This window comes from Phragmites australis, chromosome 8 (assembly GCF_958298935.1).
Source record: "Phragmites australis chromosome 8, lpPhrAust1.1, whole genome shotgun sequence".
NCBI classification, from domain to species: domain Eukaryota; kingdom Viridiplantae; phylum Streptophyta; class Magnoliopsida; order Poales; family Poaceae; genus Phragmites; species Phragmites australis.
Window position 1 is genome coordinate 15,455,044 of NC_084928.1, and position 14,971 is coordinate 15,470,014.

Genomic DNA, 14,971 nt, shown 5'->3' on the forward strand with positions numbered 1-14,971 from the left:
AGGATTTCTCATCGGATCCTCGCAATGATAGGCTGGGTCTTGCATCTAATGGATTCAATCCATTTGGGATCATGAATGTTTCATACACTACATGGCCTGTGATCCTAATCCCTTATAACTTGCCTCCCTGGTTGTGTTTGAAATAATCATATTGGATTATGTCAATATTGATACCAGATCCTAATTCTCTAGGAAATAACATTGACATATATTTGCATCCATTGATTGATGAGCTCAGAGTGCTTTGGATTGATGGTGCAGTGACATGGGATGCTAAGAAGGAACATTTATGTTTGCGCGCATGTCTGTTGTGGACAATTAATGATTATCTAGCATATTGCATGCTATCTGGTTGGAGCACAAAAGACAAGTTTGCATGTCCCTGTTGCCACAAGGAAACTGACTATTTGTGGTTCAAATTTGGATCTAACCATTGCTACGTGGGTCATCAGTGCTTTTTACCTTCAAACCACAAGTGGCGCCGGAACTAGATCTGCTTCAACAACAAGGTTGAAACTAGGGATTGTCCAGTGCCACTGACTGGTGATCAAGTGCTGCAACAGTATAAAAGCTTCGAGCAAGTGACATCTGGGAAGACTACAAGAAAGAGAAAGCATGAAGAAGAAACTAGATGGCACAATTGGAGGAAGAAAAGTATATCTTTTGACTACCTTACTGGAGAACATTGCTTGTAGGACATAATCTGGATGTGATGCAGATTCAAAAAAACATTTGTGACAGCATACTAGGGACTTTGCTTGATATAGAAGGTAAATCTAAGGATAGCGAGAAGGATCACCTTGACATGCAATATATGGGGATAAGGATGAACATCCATTGGTGAAGAATGGCAGGTACACTTTGGGTAAGGATGATAGGACCTATTTATGCAAATTGCTAGAAGGAGTGAAGATGCCTGATGGTTCCGCCTCCAATATCTAGAGATGCATAGACATGAAGGGTTGTAAGGTGTCTGGACTCAAAACTCATGACTGCCATGTTATATTCCAAAAACTTTTACCCATAGCATTACGCAACATGTTGCCAGAAATTGTTGTTGTCCCATTGATTGAGCTTAGTAGGTTCTTCAATGCAATATGTTCTAAGGAGCTGAGTGTTGAAGATTTAGATAATTTGAGCAATTTGATTAGAGAAACTCTTTGACAGCTTGAGATGATCTTCCCACCATTTTTTTTATATCATGATGCATTGCCAGTTCATCTTGCTGATGAGGCTAAACTTGGAGGACTTGTGTGCTATAGATGGATGTATCCAGTTGAGAGATATCTACGTACGCTTAAAGGCTCTGTGCACAACAAAGCCTGTCCCGAAGGTTCAATTGCCGAGGGATATATATCGGAGGAGTGCAAGACATTTTGTGCTCACTTCTTGGAAGACGTGGACACTAAGATTAATTGTCCAGAGCATCATGAAAGCTTTGCAGTGAATGAACCTCCTTTTGAGCTAAGCATATTTGGCAAAATTGATTATTCTAAGAAAGGATTTACTATTGAGTCACTTTCTTTGTATGAGCTAAAGCAAATTAGGCAGAACATAATAACAAACTGTGATGAAGCCACTCATGGGTCAAGTAAGATGTAAAAGTACTTTGTTTTCTATATGCATTGTCCTTTTTTGTTTACTAAATCCCTATTTTTCCTTCACTCCAGTGAGCATATGGATGAACTTAAAAGAAGTAATACACTGAATGTTCAGCAGCGACACAAAGACCAATTTGTAGGCTGGTTTGAGCGTAAGGTGAGTGACTAATTATATATTCAGGTTTATAATGCTAACATATACCGGTTGTCAAAGATTACTAAAATCTACATTTTTTATGAGTGTAGGTCACCAAACTCTATGAAGAAGGAAAAACAAGTGATCTTATCTATGCCCTTTGTTAAGGACCAGACCATCGGGCACGTGTTCACAACCGCCTATTCATCAATGGTTTTCTATTCCGAACATATCACACAGAGAACAATCTGAGTACACAAAATAGTGGTGTTGTTGTGAAAGGCGATGAGATAACTGGCAATATTGATTGGTACGGTGTGCTAAGAAAAATAATCTCATTAGATTTTCCAAATGAAAAGGAGGTCGTATTGTTTCAGTGTGACTTGTATGATGTGCCTACTGCCAATAAAAACCAAAGTAGAGGCTTCAAAAAGGATCAATATGGAATTATCGATATTGACACAACTCATTTTTGATATATAGATGATCCATATATTCTTGGGACTCAAGCTGAGAAGGTGTTGTCTGTGAAAGGCATGAAGAAATCGGATTGGTCCACTGTTGTAAGACTGAAACCTAGAAATTTATTTGCCATGCCACTTGCACCAGATAGAGAAAAGGAGGGTGAATTTGATGCTGACTCATTTGGTGTGGGAGTGCAAGACATGAATGTAGCACACACAATTGAAGGTATGACAAATTGGAGACGATCTGACATGGAAGGAATAAGTGGTGATGCTTCTGTGATTGGGAAGGCACAAGAAGAGTTCAGAAATGAGCCAAGTGATTCAGAGTCGCAGGAAGACGAAGACGAAGACTATGACACCTACGTTGATGATGGTTCTGATGCACTTGTGGATTCATTAGGACAAGAATCTGATGATGAATTCTTTGTTTAGATCTAGGCAAGCTAGTCGGTGCTTTCTCTTTACATTCTATTTTTTTTTATAATATGGTTCATCCCCAAGGACCAATCCATGATGGAAGTTTTTTGTTTGTTTCTCAAAATATTATGTTGAGAAATTATGTTCAGAAATGTTTGGCTTATCAATGCTACTCAAAGGTTAATGCATGCATTTTGTTTAGAAATTACGTTCAGATTTCAGTTGAATTGAGAAATTATGTTCAGATTTCAGTTAATTTGGCCCGCGCATGAATTTTGATTCATTTTCTGGTGAAAAGAATTTCTAGTGTGTGCTTTTGCCTGACTATTCCCATATTAATGTAAATAGACACTTTAACAAATTCCTTTCAAAATAGATGGTATTTTCCTATTTCTCATCCAACACACCTCAAAACGCTTAAGTGGAAACAAAAGAATCAGAGAGACAAAGCAAGAAGATTAGTTCCATGATAACATGACTATATGGATGAAATATGAATCATAGGTTATATTTAAAACCATTTCATGTGTCTTTGTACACAACAACTCGCAACTTTCAAAGAAACCAGAGAAGATGGTCACCGGATAAGGTTATCCTCTAAGATGATAGTTTAGTGGCAAGGGGACTCAAGACTCACTCAAATATATGAGTATGTGAGTGTTTAAGCCACTAGCATCAAGAAGAATAACTCTGTGAAGGTGAAAAACTACAGCTCAAAGAAAAGATCACCGGATAAGTAACCTCTTCAAATTGATGATCTGAAGGCAAGGGTACTCAAGACCTATGAGTGTATACTAGTATGTGAATTTTTATACCTCTAGCAACAAGAAAAGCAACCTCCCAAGGTGCTGAAAATTCAGCTCAAAAACCAAAACGAAAATCACAGAGAAATACCGAAAACTCGAAAGCTTACAAGAGAACCAATAGAGGAAAACTAGAAAGAGGTGAGCACAATAATATGAAGAAAAATAAACTTCATTGCAGCAGAGGTCAGCCTTATTTCAGGCAGATTACAAAGATTTTTCCTCACAAAACTCTCCCTGATACATAGGCTAAACACTCATCTTCCTCTCTACTAAAATCCTAACACAAAGCTCTCATATGGGTGGCACAAGGGACTCAAATGGCTGGTTCAAGCTCTTCCATAACCCTACCCCTCTATTTATAGGCCTAGAAAACTTAACCCCTCTCTTGTAGTACACTCCTACCTACCACCGAGGGTATTTTGGTACATTTTCTTCTCCATTCATCGGATGGCCACGACGCCTTCACGACTTAGCGTTGCCTCGACGCAAGCTTCGTGATGGTGCCACATACTCCTCCAGTCCTCCCACGGTTTTGAGGCCAAACCGCGAAACAGCTTGCACGCTTCTCAAAGCGTGACTCACCACCTTGCTTACACCTTAAGCAAGCGCTTCAATGTCGATGCGTGTACTCCGTCATGCAATCCTAACCGCTGGCAAGTCTCTCCCGCTCCCAATCCCTCAGGCCACCTTATCACTTGTACTGGCATCCCCTTCACTTGATTTTGTTAACACGCCGTCTCCATCCGCCTTCATTGATTTGCTTGAGCTCCACGTGTTTAGCTAGGATCACCCTTGACTCCGCCCAGCCTCCTTGATCGTCCGGCACCAAGCACTCCGTTTGGCTCCGATCATCCCGTCATCGACCGCCAAGTTGCATTCATCACCTGCACACCATAAGAGAAGCAAACACATATCTTCAATTCCAACTCCAATTAGTACATAATCAATATGCTAAAATGAAATCCCAAATCAATTCAAATCACATTAAAGCTCATGCAAAACCGAAGATCATCAAACCAAATAAATGACAATATCAATCATTCATCACAAGTAAACAAAGACACATTTCAACTTGGTTTCTCAGATTGTTAAAGTAACCTTTGACTGTCGCTTCCGTTACTTTCTGAATCGTTAATCATTATGTGTATTGGATAGTTAACTATGGTTGTGCATCCTGGAACAACCTAATTTGCTGAAGTATTACCAGAAAGTATGTGGCCCTACTGCAGTTTTGCTTTTGACAGAAAACTTCAATATGATCATTGATACCTCAAAGAATTGTGGTCTTGCGAAAATGGGTCTCATCTGTGTGTCCCTGTCCCTAAAAAAAATACCAGCCCCAAAATTCCAGAATTATTAATTATTATAAAAAATGTGGAAAAGGGAAGATTGATGCATCTAACCCATGAAAGAGCATACCATCTAAGTATCAACTAGTTTGTAAATGTCTCCGGAAAGGAACTCTTAAATATCTTTGTGAATATCATTAGGTACAATATATAAAAAATAGGAACTATTTTTTGAAACAATGCCTAATGTGTGGTCTACAAATGTCCACTGTTGGCCCACGAACTATTTGCGAAGTCCAATTTTGGTGACCAAATTCCAAAACTAGTATTTAACCCTCGAATTGTGAAAATCGTTTACATTTGGCCCTCATAGCTTATGCTAGGCAGCTGGGCAATACTGAAGCAAGCTTAGCGTGTGCCTCATGCCATGTCGTGCTGCACTCACAAGGTCCACCGTATGGCCCTGGCAAAAATATTTTATACCGGGGGCAGTCCAGGAATGGCAGTGCCAAGTCCCAGCTATAATTGAGATTTGCTATGGTCACACCACTACACATAGGCTACACGAATAGTTCGAAGGTTAAAAATGGACTTATTTTAATTTAAAAAAATAGTAATAGTAATTGGAGTTGTAATTACAATTTATTTTAACTCTATATTTCCCACCAAATATTATCACCAATTCAGATCCCATCAAAATTTAGCGTCAAAGTTTATCCTCCAAGTAGTTTCCTTCCTAATACTATCACCAAATAAACTTTCCCTCCCAAAATTCCCACCAAATCCGTTTTCCCCCAAATATTCCCACCAAAGCCGAAACTGCAGTTGCCTACAACACCAAAAACTCCTGCACAAAACCTATTAAGCACATAACAAAAAGGAAGAGTCATTGTTACTTCGACTCCTGAGACGGCCGGCCGGCCGGCAGATCTCCAGGACAGCACTCGTTTCTCCTGACGGTGTTCCTCGCCGAGACTCCAGGTAACTAAACCGTCTCCCAGCGCACATCATCCGCCTCCGCTCCTTTCTGTCCCACACCATCCGCCTCTGTCCCAAACCTAGCAACCCTAGCGCCATCACCTCCTCCTTGCCTGGCCAACGATGTACGCCTGCCGCCGTCTCTCCCGCTGTCCCAGCGCCTCCCAGCACCAGCGCCTGGCCAACCCGCCCGGCGGCATCTGGTTCATTGCGAAACTAACAGATTAGGGCTGCGTGCAGGTTCTGGGAACATGACGACAGATTTTGGTAATCCCTTCTTTTCGAATGCCCCTTGTGTGATGTAATTTGAGGCCCTTTTTTCTGATTACCTTCAGTATTGTTGTATAATCTCGATATATAAATTAAGCAGGCTTTGTACGTCCAATTGCTTTGTAGCTCTGCCGTTTCTCTAAATTGTTTTCAGCTTTGCAGAACCACTATAACGGAAACTCAAGATAGTACTACTACAATGGTTCTGCCTGTTATGTGAATCAGAGTCTCCAATCATATTCTCCTCCTACCTGATGATTCCCATAATCATTTTTGTGTTATTCATTTTTAGCTAAAGCATATTCATTCTGCAGAAGTTCTTTCCTTTTTTTTCCCTTGACCCTCATAAGACGTTCTGGTGTTAGCATGTGCTGTTAGTAGCCACAAGAGACGGCCCTCATGGTAAGCTGACATACAATTTATTTTTCAACTTCTACTTCATCAACCAAGTGGTCTCAAGTGAATTTAGTTATTACTGTATAATCTGAAGACTTTTATCTTAGCTGCAAGTCATTCTAAGCTGAATTCTTGTTTTTTCATAACAGTGAATTTGCTGTGATGTTCATATTTCATATGGCATTGGTGAAGAATATTTAGTTCTGCTATGCATCAGAATGCTGAATTCTTGTTGCTTTATAACTTTGAATCTGTGATAATCATCTGTCATATTGCATTGGTATATCATATAACTATGAATCTGTGATAATCATATATCAGAATTGCTGATTTTTTTTTTCTATTGTTCAGTATTGTTACTCTGTTTAGCAGCAGGTTCTGAATTTTTTTGCTATATTGTCGCAGGATGGCTGGTGAGAGTTGGATTTTAGTTTTTCATTGCGAGGGGGCACCTGCAGGACAAGAATTCATCGAGAAGGAGATGAATAGGGCTGATATCTCCTTTTATAACTTGATTTGTTTGAAAAGAAAACTTAAGTAATCAGGGAGGGACTACTTATACTATAAGAAACGATGTGGGAGGGATGTGGTCCTCGTGGTCTCTCACATCCTCAAAAAAGGAGGTTGCAAAGGTTGCGCATGCAAGAATTGAGAGAGGTTGAAGCTGAGGATGCAAGGGATGCAATTTTCAATGACATCAAGCATGTGGTATCTGGTAGGAAAGAATGGAGAATAAAACAAGTTGTGGTGCTAGCTTCTGTACCTAGTGATGTTGAAGATGATATGCTAGATGTGAGTTCTCCGATAATTAAGGATGGTTCTCCTCCTCTGAATGATATGGATATTAATATGGCGTTTACATTGCCTTCGGAGTTTCAGTTGCTGGCGGGGAAGTTGCCCAATTATGCTTTAGCCCTCAAGAAGCTATTTTTGAGAAGCCCGAAGAATCGAGTCGACATTTGAAACCATAATATGTTAATAGGCATATCAATAGTAGGCTGATTTCGAGGATGTTAGTTGATGGTGGGGCTGCCATGAACTTGATGTCATATTCGGTTTTCAAGAAATTGAGGTGGGAGGACAGTGAGCTTATGAAGACTAATTCGATGATTAATGGTTTCACGGGTGAGCCTATGGACGCTAAGGGTGTTATCTCTATGGTGCTTAGTGTTGGGAGCACAACTCTACCGACGGCCTTCTTCTTCCTTGACACGCAAGGTAATTATAGTTTTTGTTGGGTCATGATTGGATACATGCAATCGATGTGTTCCTTCTACTTTGTATCAGACTTTAATACAATGGATCAACTATGAAATAGAAGTGGTTCAAGAAGACATGTCGGCTTATGTTGCCTTGGCTGATGCATTAACTAATTAGCATCATGGTGATGTTCAGTGTTTGACGGGTCTAGATGAGTCTAGTTATGATTATCTTAGTGTTACTAAGGATGGTTTTTAGTTGGTACCTTACAGCCATCTTTCGCAGTTTGGAGCCAATAGTTTTAAGTGTCATCTTGCCGTCGTTTCACACCAAGTCGGAGGGTCAACAAATTACTGGCGAATCACCGAGATTCTAAGGTGCCGGTGTACCTCTTGGTCCACGTTTGGATCACTTCTTGATCCGCACTCTAGGTTGCAACACCTAGCAACTCTTCTCTTTAGGCCTATAAGCATTAATCACTCACTAATTATATGCTTAGTTGCTTTGGATGAATACTTTATGCTCTTGGATGGCTTGGATGTCTTCTTAGGTGTACAAGCGCTTCTTTGGACTCTAGCCACTTCAAATGAATGAGTAGAGGGGTATTTATAGCCTCAACCCCGAGGACTAGCCGTTATCCCAACGGCTCATATATTCTGTGAACACCGGATGATCCGACGTTAACAAAGGTATAAGCATCGGACCATCTGATGTGTACATCCTCAGAAATTAGCCGTTGGAACTCCACTCAGAGTTCTTCTGAACACCGGATTGTTTGGTGTAATGTTCAATCCATCACCGGACTATACGATAAGTACATTTGAGCCTTCTCATCTTCGACGGCCTCTCTGTGTAAATTGCTCCGACGTTCATTGTCTTCATCGTTGGACCTTCTAGTATTTGAACTTCTCCTTTTATGGATTTTCCACACCTTTTGTTAAATGCTCCAATGAAGCCTCCGGTGTGCATCACTTCATCACCGGACTATCCGATGAGTAGATATTTGATCTTCTACGCTTAGATTCTTCTCTGCAAGAATTAGTCTAGTGTACATCTCTTCTGATCGCCGGACTTTCTGGTGAGTGCAATCCACTTTGACTTCTTCTGACGAAATTGCTCTGGCGTGTACACTCTTTATCACCATATCATCTGGTGAGGCAAACTGCCTTTGGACCTAATGCTCTGTTGAGTGCAATTCTTCTAGTGCCGAACCTTCTGGTGAGAACAATTTCTGTGGAAATTTTTTCAATTCAATCAAACTTTGTCCCGACTGTGGTGGTTTCTTGATGTATTGCGTCCATAAAACCTACTAACATATATTCTTGACAAACACGTTAGTCTCAATAACTATGTTATTATTAATCATCAATATCACAATTATATCCTAATAGGGCTATTTTCGCTACAAGATGGTAATGTTGGTTATAATCAAATTTTTATGGCTGAAGAGGATATATCTAAAATAGCCTTTCAATGTCCTGGTTTTCTTGATTTGTTTGAGTGGGTTGTTATGACTTTTGGTCTAAAGAATATATGTGCCACTTATCAAAGGATTATGAATTTGATTTTTCAGGATCCACTTGGTGTTGTCCTAGAGGTATACCTTGATGATCTAATTGTTAAATCGGATGGTGGCCGTATTCGATAGCGGACTCTGAGCAGCGATGGGATCTAGGTGCAGTGAAGAAGCGCTTGGATCTGTCTGTGCTCGCAGGATCTATTGAGGAGGCAGTTGGATATGCATTGTACCCTTCCACGTCAAGCTCATCGTGCTTACTAGATCCATGGAGAAGGCAGTCGGATTTGTATTGTGCTACTCCTCCAGGTCGCGTTGTGCTCGTCCACCCCAGCGAACTCATCCACGGTACGTGCATCCACCACGGCAAGGTCATCCACAACGTGATCATTTTCCATGACGAGTCACAGCATGGTCATCAACCGTGGCAAGCACCACGACGAGGTTGTCCACGACACTGGTAACGTCCAAATCTGGTCATGCACGGCTATGAAGGTTCGATCCCCTTCCCCTTCCCCTTCACTTTTTTTATTTCTAATTTGATATCTTGTGTTCTGTAGCTGTAGATTGGGATCGGAGCTTTTTCTGCTAATTGCGATCTGCTGCTGTAGATTGGGGTCGACGTTGTTGTTGCTACTTGCAAACTACTGCTATCCTTGCGATCTGTTTCTAATTGCAATCTTCCTCGGTGGTTGCTGGTGTTGCTATTGTATGGTTTGTTGTCATTTTGGCTGTAATTAGTGTAATGATTACTCCTTATATTGGTTTGCTTTCATTTCACAAATGTATACAACTCTCAACTGACTATGGGTGCTGAAAACTTCTGAGCACTTGAGCATACCTTCTTATTATGGGCGGTGGTGCCTAGCGGCAGAAACGACGGGAGCGACATCCGAGCGAGCTTATTTTATTTTATTTTTTGCTTCCTAAAATACCTATCACTGCCGGTTCTAGACCCGACAGTGATAGGTACTGATCAACAGTGCTGAATAAGGACTATCGGTTCTAAAACCGACAGTGATAGCGTTTTGGAACCGGCTGTGATCATCATTTTTGGGGTAGTGCATAGGCATAGCACAAGATATAGAGGCAGTTTGGCCATTTTGGAAAATTTTCAATAGTTCATATTGACGGTGGTAACAGTCTTGGCATGAAAGACACCAAATTCGCAACCTAATGGCCTATAACGGATTAGAGGCTTTGTGATGGTAAATAACAGAACTTAGCAAATTGCAATGGCATACAAAGTTTTCGTTCCTTTTCTTCTCTGCTTTCGATGGTAGCACCATGACTGGGCTTCCCAGATGTTACACACCGGTGTATTTTGGCTGTGGTCGTATGCTGTCACGTACGTCGCTACCACTGCTACTGAATATAGTGTTTAAGCTAGGTATTGCCACCACCACTCGAGTCATCTACTTCATCTACACGGAGAAGTAAGAAAACTCAGTTAGTTCGGCAAGATGTCATTCACGTGATCGTGTGTTGACCAAACGATTTTTTGCGTCAACACAAATCAACAACATCATCATGATAGACCATATGGCATGAACACTTCGCTACTATTGTTCTTTGTACCAACACAGCTGCAGGCAGGTAGCCCGGTCCACACCAGCTCAGCTCGTTAGCTTGTCCCATGAATTGCCGTCGGCGATTGCCTGACCACCTCGAAGGATGGCTCTGTGCTGCAGATGCAGGCGGATCCGGTACCAGTCGTGGACGCAATCCGGCACGAAGCCGGTGAGGCACCACTGGAGCTTCTGGGCGGCGCCTGGCACGCACAGCGGGCCGTTCCCGATCCACCGCGCCGCCGTGCGCGTGTACTCGTCAGCGGTCGCCACGAACCACGGCCGGAGCTTGGCCTTCACGGCGCTCGACAGCATGCCCGTGTCCACGTAGAAAGGGACCTGCATGAAGCATGCAGATCACGGGTTCACCGTTAGTAATCTAGTACTCTGGTGAGTCACCGGCGGCTGAAAATTAAGGTTCTGTTTCGCTTGTGTGGTTTGATTGGCCCCCGATGTGTACGTACCTGGTACTGAACGTCGATGCCTTTGCTCTTGTACTCCACGTAAAGGCTCCTGGAGAACTGAGAGACGTATCTGGTTACAACGAACACATCATCATTTAGCTCCATGATCTTCGATAGATACTATATCTCACTATCAATTAGTCAATATTTGCACCAGCTAGCCAATAAATAGGAACATGTGCTGATGTGTCCGTGCGGCCAATGAAAGATACTTCTACAAAAAAAGAATTGAGGTTATCGTTTTTTTCTTTAGGATCTTTGAGACATAACGTCGTTGACAACTGCTTTATATAATTTTATATCAATATATAGTTATATATAATATTCATTGTAGACGTGCTATAGCTACGCCCACACAGATTTACTGAACTAAATTAATAGAATTCAGCAAAAAAAATTATTAACGGTCATTATTGAATAATTATTACTCAATGTGGTACAGTAAAACCATTCTTTAGGGTGTGTTTGGTTCATGCGATGAGCATGGATGGGAGATGATCATCCCAGTTTTTAGGATGTTTGATGGCAAGCGACAGGGAATATTCCCTGAGATACTTGATGGGGGAGATCTGAGTAAAAAAGAGCCAGACCGAGCGATCCAAGTTTTGCTGTCCGTGCTCGTTGGTGCTTGTGTGTGTTGTGTGTATTCATGTTTTTCATTTAACTCTTAATTTTATTTGAGAGCACAAGAGTAGTCTAAAAATTCTAAACGATTTCATGAGTAACTAGAGCTCACTAGAAACCCGTTTTATTTTTTTATCCAAAAAGTCTGAGCTAATATTTAATTAAAATTCTTGGAAGAAGGCTACTTTTATAAATTCTAATTTTTAATGCCTCAAATAAATTCAAAAAATCTAGGAAAGTTCAATAATTTTCTTGTCATATGATGTACTAATTTATAAAATATTTCTAACCCTAGGTCATTTGGTGAAAAAGTGAGTTCCTTTGTAATGCTCCATTTATATGCATTTTTATGATATTCTCTTTTTAATTCAATTTGAATTCAAACAAATTTAAATATGCACAAATTCATTTAAATGCTGCACAATCAAGGGATAAGTTCATCAAAAGATTATCATAACCAACTCAGCTTATCCAAACCATCCGACCAAATAGAAAACTAACTCATCTTATCCACTCTAGTAGCACCAACCAAACAGAAAACTATCTCATCCTATCCATTAAAACCAAACAAAAAATATGATCATCTTATCCTGAAATACAAGGATAGCACTATCCTGTCCAACCTTGCTCTTCAACAAAACGCACCCTAGGTTTAGTAATACGTTGCACTTTCTCAATAGTAAAATTAATATATATATATATATATATATATATATATATATATATATCTGTGTGTGTGTATATGTATTGGGTGTTGTCGGTGGGTGAACACCGCAAGCAAGGATCCGGAGGGACCCTTTTGAGATTCGGCCGGGGGTTGATTCTGGATCTACCTCGTATATGGATTTAATGTGAATATGTGAGATCTAGGAGGGACAGATGATCGTTAGCTAGTGAGAGTAAATGCTCAAGGGATTTTAGACAAGTTCGGGTCGTACAGAGCATAATACCCTACTCCTGTGTGTCTGGTATACTATTAATACTCTTGTAATGCCTTTCTCTGGATCTCTTGTGTTACAAGATTTTTTGTCTAAGTCTTGAGCTTCGGTCTTCAAGTGTTGATCTCTCTGAGCTTCTACTTGGCTTGGATTTTTCCGACTTGTTCATTTTGCTCTCAGACCTTGTCCTTCTACAGAGTGCACCCCCCTTTTATCCTGTTGGGGGAGACTCGGCGTGCCCAGAACGGGGGCACGAGTTCCTATGAGCCATAAACGGAAAGCAACCGTCATGGGGCTACAGTTTGATGTTACAAGGGTTGAAAATGCACCTTCGGCCGGTCCTGTCGCCCATTACGCCCAACTTTAGTAGATGCAGGGGGGCCCACCAGGCAGCCGCCGAACTGCCCCGCATGCCCTCTCAGTCAGAGCAGATCTGACACAGCAAAGGGCGGGCGATATACCTCGAGCCCAACGACGATATCTCCAAGCCGTTTCCCTTATGGGCCCCGTAGGGTGACGTGTGATGGGACCCGTCGTATTAAATGTCCCCACGCCTTCTTGCTAGGCGGTGGCAGGGACCGACGTACTCAGTACGATAGACGTGGGGTGAGTGGTTAAAAATGACAGGACATGCTCCCTCTTAAATGCAGCATCGGGCCTCTTCACCGATTGACACCTCACCGTGGAGCCTTTGTGGGGTCCACCGGCAAGGGGCTTCTCAAGTCCTCGGGGAACTCTGGGTACTCGGGGACCACTGTTCTTGGCCCCGAGCACTCTCTCCCGGAACTGGCTCTTCTCGGGTCCTCACGGAACTACGGGTACTCGGGGACCACTGTTCATGGCCCCAAGCACCTCTCCCAGAACTGACTCTTCTTGGGTCCTGGGGGAGCTACGAGTAGTTGGGGACCACTGTTCATGACCCCGAGCACCCCTCCCGGAACTGGCTCTTCTCGGCCCTCAGGGAGATGGTTTCCAAGGGATGGTGCCACGTGATAGTCTGCTATCCTGACCTCGGAACTCGAGGATCCCTGGTTCCTATGTTACCAATAGGTGTGAAGTTCTAAAGTTCTATTCTACCTAGGGTATAGATTAGCACTACCATCATTATGTATTAATTGTTATAAAAGTATTTTGAAAGACAAATACAGTAACATATATAAGTTCTAACCAATCTTGATAGTTTGACGGCATCTGTTTTAAGCCATCAAATAAATTGATAGTTTTGCATCGATTTTAAAATGTCAAATAAAAAACAGAGCATGATATGACATTTACCGTTTTGTTGAGCTGTAGACGGTGTATAGCGGGAAGGAGGGGACGGCCACGGTAGACCCTGAGCCGACGTTCAGGATAGCGCCCCTGCCCCGCTCCAACATCCTCGGCAGCACTGCCGCCGTCACCTCCGTCAGCGCCCACAGGTTCACCCGTATCATCCGCACCAACCGCTCGATCTCCACCTCGTGCAGGTACAGCGCGCCGCGCGTGTTCACCGCGGCGTTGTTCACGAGCAACCCCACGTCCAGCCCCTCGATCCCCTCCCGGAGCCGCCGCATCGCCTCGTCACCTGCCGAGCCAAACATATTTAGAGAGTGACCAGGATGTGCTGAACTGGTCGCTAGCTCTATCTACGTAAGCATGGACATGTGCGTGCACACATGACACCTTGAGGGGTGGCGACGAGACAGAGGTCGAACACCACGGTCTTGATCCTCACAGTGTGGAGAGACTTGATCGTGTCGGAGGTCTCCCGGAGATTGGCGGCGTTGAGGTCGACGAGGACGAGGTTGAGGCCCCGGCGCGCGAGCTCTAGGGCCATGGACCGGCCGAGGCCGGACGTCGGGCCGGTGATGATGGCCCACGAGCCGTAACTGCGGCAGAGGTCCTTCGGCCGGCGCAGGCAGAGAGCAAGGTAGGCGATGAGCCGGGAGCAGACGGCGGCGACGTACAGCGCGCCAAGGCAGGCCGACGAGATGAACCAGACTGGCACAGCCATCGTTCTCCGCGTCTTGTGCCTGCAGCTAGTGATCTACTGATCTCTAATACTGTCGTAGTGCAGTGGCAAGAGAAAGCCATATATAGGCCAACCTATGGGGCTAGATGTACTATGTAGTGTGTGTTTATGTGCATGATGGACTGCAGCAGCGCACAACTACCGGCTCTAGAATTTTTTATTTCTATATTTCGAAAATAAAAAATTATAAAAATAAACATCCATTTCAAAGTATTACAAAATTAGAGTGCTGTCGCCCGCTGGAAGAACGACAGACACTTGTCACACTTATAAAAAAAATAAAAATACAG

At 42.6% G+C, this 14,971-nt stretch overlaps 1 protein-coding gene and 1 long non-coding RNA gene across 7 annotated transcripts; one reads left to right on the plus strand and one right to left on the minus strand.

Moving 5' to 3' along the window:
* Positions 1 to 5,548: 5,548 nt before the first annotated feature.
* Positions 5,549 to 9,869, plus strand: LOC133926695 (uncharacterized). Of its 5 annotated transcripts, XR_009911157.1 has the most exons (6): positions 5,549 to 5,697; positions 5,935 to 5,961; positions 6,127 to 6,366; positions 6,766 to 7,578; positions 9,134 to 9,571; positions 9,637 to 9,869. It is a non-coding gene; the product is annotated as an uncharacterized LOC133926695 (long non-coding RNA). The 5 variants fall into 5 exon arrangements; XR_009911152.1 differs by having other exon boundaries at positions 5,550 to 5,961; XR_009911155.1 differs by having other exon boundaries at positions 5,550 to 5,961; positions 9,688 to 9,869.
* Positions 9,870 to 10,153: 284 nt separating this feature from the next.
* On the minus strand, positions 10,154 to 14,744 carry LOC133926694 (very-long-chain 3-oxoacyl-CoA reductase 1-like). 2 transcript variants are annotated; one of them, XM_062372719.1, is made up of 5 exons: positions 14,333 to 14,744; positions 13,946 to 14,234; positions 11,109 to 11,178; positions 10,655 to 10,983; positions 10,154 to 10,500 (listed from the first exon to the last, which is right to left on the minus strand). In XM_062372719.1, the coding sequence occupies exons 1-4, from the start codon at positions 14,661 to 14,663 to the stop codon at positions 10,693 to 10,695; spliced, it is 981 nt and encodes a 326-aa protein (XP_062228703.1). In that variant the 5' UTR covers positions 14,664 to 14,744; the 3' UTR covers positions 10,154 to 10,500; positions 10,655 to 10,692. The 2 variants fall into 2 exon arrangements, with proteins under 2 accessions (XP_062228703.1, XP_062228702.1); XM_062372718.1 differs by lacking the exon at positions 10,154 to 10,500 and having other exon boundaries at positions 10,514 to 10,983.
* Positions 14,745 to 14,971: the final 227 nt, after the last annotated feature.

What these genes read in the sequence shown, in the direction of transcription:
- LOC133926694 (XM_062372719.1), bottom strand. Translation starts at nt 14,663, where the DNA reads ATGGCTGTGCCAGTCTGGTTCATCTCGTCGGCCTGCCTTGGCGCGCTG. An exon ending in TCTCGTCGCCACCCCTCAAG is followed by an intron (nt 14,235 to 14,332) that starts GTGTCATGTGTG and finishes TTGGCTCGGCAG; the next exon opens with GTGACGAGGCGATGCGGCGG. An exon ending in GTCTACAGCTCAACAAAACG is followed by an intron (nt 11,179 to 13,945) that starts GTAAATGTCATA and finishes CGTTGTAACCAG; the next exon opens with ATACGTCTCTCAGTTCTCCA.